Source organism: Lytechinus pictus, chromosome 2 (assembly GCF_037042905.1).
Source record: "Lytechinus pictus isolate F3 Inbred chromosome 2, Lp3.0, whole genome shotgun sequence".
NCBI classification, from domain to species: Eukaryota; Metazoa; Echinodermata; class Echinoidea; order Temnopleuroida; family Toxopneustidae; genus Lytechinus; species Lytechinus pictus.
The window spans coordinates 34439375-34446868 of NC_087246.1; the positions used below are offsets into that span (position 1 = coordinate 34439375).

Consider the following 7494-nt stretch of genomic DNA (forward strand, 5'->3'; position numbering starts at 1 on the left):
AAACCCACAAAGAGTCAACTAAAATGAGTTTTAAGTGAAACATTTGTAAAAGCCTCGCTCAAATCTCACAAAGAGTCGGCCAAAAGGAATTGCAGTTTTAAGTATAGAGCAATTCCATAAAATCATCAACATTTTTGTCCGTCCCATCTTCATTTTCTTTATTCACTTAATGAACTACTGAAGCCAAGATAATTTCAGTAGAGTACAAATTTTCAAATGAACTAGAAAACAAAGGCAACTGATGTTAGGAAGATCCCAATGGAATTGCCCTATAATTTGAAAACTTAAAGATCCATTATTGTTGAAATTGATACACTAAAGTTCTGTTAAACATGATTGTGTTTTATTGAACCTATCATGGATTGGTTCAAAGAATAAGGAGAAAAGTGTTTGCGAAGTTAAATGAAATATTTAAATGCCATATATGTCTTATTTTACTTCTTTTTTACTGTTATGCTGGTTTGACTTTTATCTGCTTGTTAAAAATTCACTCTTGTCAGGGTGGCTTGACCATTGACGCATGTTCTGTTTCTTGTTGTATTATCATTCATCATGTGGTTATCTTGTTTCTCTTTCACAGGTGACGAAATCATCACCTCCACCACCAGCAACTACGAAACCTCAACGTTCTCCTCCAAGACGGAATGGCGTGTGAGGGCCATCTCGGCCACCAACCTCCATCTCAGGACCAACCACATCTACGTGTCATCGGATGACATCAAGGAAACGGGTTATACCTACATCCTGCCCAAGAACGTCCTCAAGAAGTTCATCATTATATCGGACTTGAGAGCCCAGGTAATTACATCTTTTTGTTTGTTTCAGCCTGCGTCCTGGAATATGATATAATGGAAAAGTGGAAATAAAATCTTTGAAGTCATTACGTTGTATTATATCAATGCCTGCGCAAAATGATGTGTATCATACTGTATATATAAGATATTGATTTTGATCCTTGTTATTTGATAAACCATCCACGTCTCAAAACCCGGTTCGGTCACTATGCATTATTTCTCATGTCTGCTCATCACCTGTTATTAGTAAATCTATTCATAAGGCCGAATAAGTAAATCATCATATAATTAGGATCTGCTTATTCTTACAGAATAGGCGTGGATGGGAGTAGTTGTCTTTGTATTTCTCATTGACGTGTCAAGGGTAATGTATTTGATTAAGTATTGTGTATATTTACATTTTATTGTAATGATGTAATGTTTTATACACATTAATTTACTTATATACACATTACTTTTATGTCAAAGGACCCCACGGAAGAACAGTGGTATTTTTGTAGATACTGCTGTAATGGGCTATCTGCCATATTTTGTATGGTTTTGTTGAATTTAAACATATATATGTTATCTTTTCTTATGGAAATAAATACAAAAAACATACAAACTGAGTCTCCATTATATTTGTGTTTCCTCTTAGATTGCGGGCTACCTGTACGGAGTGTCTCCCCAGGACAACCCCCAGGTCAAAGAGATCCGATGCATCGTGATGGTACCTCAGTGGGGCACCCATCAGACCGTTCATCTACCCAACCAGCTTCCTGACCATGAATTCCTCAAGGTATGTGAAAATGATTGATTGCTCGATTGAATTTATTCTTTTTCATTTCAAACTCGAACGGATTAACAAAGTAAGTACATAGCAGAATATAACCAATGGAAATGTAAAAAGGGAACTCACTGGAAAGCACCGCTTGCTCATGTGAGTCCCTTGCAATAAATAACTGATTAAAATAAATCAAATGCAAGTAGTAATTAACAAGGTATAATAGAATAATAAAAGAATACTAATGGGGTCAAGCTTTTTATGAATGCATGAATATACATCACAGCTGGAAAATATTTTTAACAAACATGCATAATAGATGTTGACATTGCTGGCTGTCCATAGTTGCGATTGATTGGATCAATCGTTACTCTTTGTAAGACGGGGCCCTGATGTCCACTTTAGCTGATGGGATTCAGAATGTTTGAGAATCTGATTTAGCACCCAGGAAAGGGTTGCTAGCCGTGCATAAATTCCTGCGTAACTTTCAAACAGCTTTATAAACCACAATCTGACTTTCTGACAAACCATGTCTTCCATGAATATGTTATCGTTGCAGGAGATGGAGCCGCTTGGTTGGATCCACACCCAACCCAACGAGCTTCCACAGCTCTCGCCCCAAGACGTCACTACCCACGCTAAGATCATGGCCGATAACCCCATGTGGGATGGAGAGAAGACGGTCATCATCACATCCAGGTGAGTCACACAATGGGTGATTGCAAGTTTGGTGTTCGTGCTAATGTTGGTGTTAGGAGCACAATTTGCATTGCCTTCCCCAGCCCCCAAATCCAATCTGTTTTTTCATTGATGATCATGTTTCCAAAATTTCATCCCAAAATGACACATTCACACAAGTCACTCTCAACTGTCACTTATTCCCAATTATGTGGTGATGGATATGAAACTTAGAATAAAGGGTTAACTAATTTAACTTTGTAATGCCTGATGTCTCAAAACGAGCTCTAGACAATCTTGTGTAGTTTAGGCAATTAGAAATTTAGTCATGTACAGTTAGGTCAGATTTCCTCAACTGTGTCATGTCAATTGAATGGCCTTGAGAAAAAATTATTTGTCTCCAATTAGTATATTAGTACAATTAGTATGATTGTACAGCAAAGATTTCTTTAGGAGTGTAGCGCCCTCTGGAGCCTTTGTGTTGCTTCGTCTTGCTACATATACATATATATGTTGCATATCATCATTATTGTTGTCATTCTTCTTATCATTCTATGTAACCCCAGCTTCACACCAGGTTCATGCTCCTTGACTGCGTACAAGCTGACTCCGAGTGGTTACGACTGGGGTAGACAGAACACAGACAAGGGCAACAACCCCAAGGGATACATGCCATCCCACTACGAGAGGGTTCAGATGCTGCTCTCCGACCGGTTCCTGGGCTTCTTCATGGTCCCGGCTCAAGGCTCCTGGAACTTCAACTTCATGGGTAAGAATTATTGTCTAAGATGTATTAAGCAGATTTAGATTTACAAAGCAACTTCCGTGATGTGTCAAAAACTGTATAGCAATGCAAATTAAACTCGGCAGTAACATTGTACTGTGGATCTCCAATAACAGTGGAGGAAGGAAACAGAAGGAAGAAGTTGTCTTTATTTGGCAAAAACACTGTTCTGCACTTGCATGGATCATCTACTCATAATCTAGCAATGTGATACATTATTTTTTGCCCAGATATAGGCATTGTTAATCTAAAACTGCCTATTGTTCTGGGGGAGGGGGGGGGGGGACACAAGATTAAAGTGCAGAGCACCTGCATGACCACAACTCTTCAAAATTACCTTCAAACATTCCTTATTCATCAGTCAAAACAATGCATTATTCATTCCATTTTTCATGTGCTTGATGTGAACATTTTACCCTGGTAGTAAGGGGAAACTGTACAAATGACACACCTCATGACATCAAGAAGCTTTAATAGCTTTGTGAAAATCCTCACCTGTTCCTCAGATTGGGTAAAGTCCTCAAAAAGAACTGTAAATAAGATGAGTAATGTCAGTTTGAAGCAGGTGAAGAGTTGTCATTCCAGGCATTCTTCATGGTGAAATTTAACCTCTATGTCATAGGTGACACTGTACAACCTTTAAAAAAATCATGCAATCTAAGATATATTTCAGTTTGCTTGTATGTTGCGGGTGTTCATGATGCTGAATATTTCTCTGCCTCTCTTTATCAGGTGTGAGGCACGACCCCAACATGCGATTCGACCTCCACCTGGCCAACCCCAAGGAGTTCTACCACGAGGTGCATCGACCATCTCACTTCCTCAACTTCAGCTCCCTAGAGGATGTGGACAACATGAACAGCGATAGAGAGGATCTCTATAAGTAGAGGATATCGGTATCCCATTGAGGGAATACACCATCAGTGGCCTGTTTCAGAGTCGCAATCAAACGCAACTTCACAAATCAACAGCAACTTGATATTAAACCAATCAGAGACATGTGTTTGTGACTCAGATATGATATTTTTTTCAGTTGCGGCCCCCAGAGCTGCCAACTTCCTGGTAACTGAAAGATTTTGGTGCAAATAATTATTGAATATTGGGTATTACCCAGATTCATACGATGATTGCATCCTCAGGAGTGTGTGTAGTTGATAAATTTTCTCCTGATTTCTCTGTAATATCTCCCTGAAAGGTTGATATCAAAGTTGGCAGCATTGCATGATTGCTCTCACTGAAACCTTGCTAAGCATAACTTTTCAGTGTCGTAGCCAAGGGACATGTCATCCCTCCCTCCCTCCCTTTTGTGGAAAACTGCTCATATTTTGGCTTCACTCATCACTTGGCCAATGATGTGTGGTCACTTCTTTTGAAAATGATGATACTCTCTCCTGCATGTCATCCAAAACTCAAGACGTTGACCCCTACCCCCCTCCCTTGGGTTTTCTTTGAACAAATGCTGAACTCCCTACTCCAGATGGCTCTCCAGAGTTCTTCTTGCTGACACTATTCTTAGTGTAGACATCAAACATGAACTAATGATGGAATTGAGTCTGTAAATAAGCACTTAATGAGAATATTAGTACATCACCATGTGTATTTATGTATATTGCAAAGTGCCAGGGATAGTACATTCTTTCTTCGTTATTGGCAATGTCACTCAAATGATGATTTTTTTTTTTAATTGATAATATTTATAGCACATTTTTGGAACTTATTGTAAAAGGTCTATTTACAGAATATGTTTTGTTCTTTTAAATCTCCTGGGAGGTTCACCTGCTGAATTTCAAAGAATGAAAATGAAAAACAAAATTTACTGCTCACAGCAATATCGATTAAAATGTTAATTGTAGAGAAGAATACAGGAATGTCAATTCTTAAAAACATGATAGTCCCATGGATACTCACCTTTTGTTGTTGTTCTTCTTGTTGTTATATGAAACTTAGATTCTCATTTATAATGTAATCATTCAACATATCCGTCTCTTAAACTCAATGCATAGTCAAATGTCCTGATGAGAATAAACTTCTATTCTACTTGCAATATTTTGCAAGTCTGGCACAGAACATGTTCATCTTTTTCTCTTTTCATTTATCAGATAAATGTATAACCAAAAAACAACAACAAAAAATGCTTATAGTAGATATGTTTCAAAACCACTTGATTATAAAGTATGAAGGAATTCACATACTTTGAAAATTGAACTTTATCTTTGAAGAATCTTGGTGCAAATGGGATTTCTTTTAGGCTATCTTTGTTTTAATATATGGTTGTATCTTACATGCTTTTAATGCTGAGTTGATCATCTTGTATTTGTAATTAGAAAATAGCAAACAATGTAATTGATATAACAGAATCAAAGAGGTAAAAAGAGAGAAATTTATAATGTGTGGTGAAATTTTTCAATCGGTGAAATGCAATGATCAGTGTTTGATTAAACATCAGAATTCAACATTTTTACTGTGTCAGTATATCGAGAGGGAATGAAAAATACACTAGTTTATCATCAATTACTTATACAAATTCTCAAGATTACTAATTAATTCTGACAAATGATTCTATTAAAATGTTTTCACAATAAGAATTCATTTAATTCTCATCTGCTATTGTACTATGAAGATTAATTTAGGGTTGAGAAACAGAAGGACTTTAGAACTACAAATCAGATATTATCAAAGTGACTTTTGGACATTTTCTGTCGAGCAAATATGAGATGTCAATGGCCAAGTCTTATTTTTGATTTGTAAAGTTTATAGGCAATAGAGAAGTTGAGTTGAGTCGAGACTTTATGGTTTTCAAGATATGTGTGCGTTACTGATTATTTTGGTACCATGAAAGATTTTGTAAGATCCTTCTGCTTTTCAACCTTGTTTCTTTTTTTAATCATGTATATCTGGATTTGTTAATTTTCAAAGAATCATAATCACATCCCAGTTCAAAAGCAAACATGTGCATTATTTTTCAGTGAATGTATTTTTCTTACCGGTTACTAATGAGTTGAACCATAGAAATAAGAATAGATATTGCCTGTGTATATTACCATCTTAATGAGCATGTTCAGTTGAGGGTCCCACAACATTTGCTCCGGCGACAATTGGTCCACTGCTGATTCCACTCACTAATAGAAGGACAAACTTCAACCCTGTATTTAACAATATACCCTATCCTAAACATAACATAAAACCCCATTGCAACCCTAACCCTATATCTTAGACGAAATAAAGCCCGGAGAAATTGTCGCCGGAGCAAATGTCGTGTCACCTTGCTGAGATCATTGAGTCATATGCCCAAGAGGCTAGCTAGGATGTATGGATATTGTATATTTTACTGTAATTAAAGCGTGATCGATGGGTTAGGACGACTTGCATTTAGTGTGGTATTTTGCATTCCATTATTTTTACAATTCCTTGAATAAAAGTCATAATATGTATGATATGTATTTGTATTTTGATTATCAGGAGTAGGTACAGAATTTGTGAAGCCAAAAGTAACCTCTCACTTTTCTGATTCAGATTCCCCATTTCCCCCATTATGTGCCGTAAAGCCCCCCCCCCCCCCACCTCCTTGAATTGCAAGCATTGCAAAGATCCTAAGTTTACATCAGTGGACAAAACCCCTTCTTTTATTACTCTTAGTCTTATATGACTTACAATAAATTCCTTTTCATTTTTGTATTTGAGATGGAGCCAATGCATTAATTCAAATATAGACCCTTGATGCACCAATCAATGAAAATACTAAACATTTTCTCAATATAAACTTATTTTCCCTAAATGTTAGGTTAACATAACCATATCAATCTCCCTTTGGTAGCTAATCATATACTTCAAACCCATCGGATACTGATACAATAATACACATTTATAATAGACCCTACCCTGTTTATATATGGGCTCAGATTCCAACAAGATACTGCCTATTGGAAAAGAGAAGCTGTAACGCATTTTGATATGGTTTCAAAGATTCATTCATACACTATGGATATTGTCTGATCAGTAAATGGACATTGAGGATTACTGGGTAGTTCTCTCATTACAAGTGAGTCGTTAAAATTATAAAGAGATGAGACACAAGTACATATGGATAATGTATTGATTAAAGGAGAATGAAACTCTTGGAGCAAGTTAGCTTATGTGAAAGCAGAAAAATCAAAGAATAAGATCAACAAAAGTTTGAGTAAAATAGGACCAGTAATAGAAGAGTTATGAGCATTTGAATGTCGAGATCACTACTGCTATGGAGATCCTCCCAATAGCAATGCGACCAAGATCTATGATGTCACAGATGAACAACTCTCCCCTTTTGGACACTGAAAATATACCCCAAAACATCTCTTTTTGCTCATTCTAATCATATGACAAACGATTCATCAATGATATAATGTTGTGAAACCTCTGTACTTGTCCTCTCATAAAGAAAACACCTCACCTTGTGATAGACTCTATAAAAGTGAGAATATAAATGAAATAAGTAC

The 7494-nt window shown here is 36.6% G+C and overlaps 1 protein-coding gene across 1 annotated transcript in view; it reads left to right on the forward strand.

The window, feature by feature from the left end:
* The window catches only part of LOC129254356 (pre-mRNA-processing-splicing factor 8), a 44669-nt gene extending 38219 nt beyond the window's left edge, over positions 1 to 6450 (forward strand). The window contains exons 40-44 of the mRNA XM_064115542.1: positions 581 to 798; positions 1432 to 1572; positions 2117 to 2256; positions 2802 to 3004; positions 3752 to 6450. Of these exons, the coding sequence (XP_063971612.1) occupies positions 581 to 798; positions 1432 to 1572; positions 2117 to 2256; positions 2802 to 3004; positions 3752 to 3906 (857 nt within the window). The 3' untranslated portion in view covers positions 3907 to 6450. The remainder of the gene's footprint in view (positions 1 to 580; positions 799 to 1431; positions 1573 to 2116; positions 2257 to 2801; positions 3005 to 3751) is intronic.
* The last annotated feature ends 1044 nt before the right edge of the window (positions 6451 to 7494 follow it).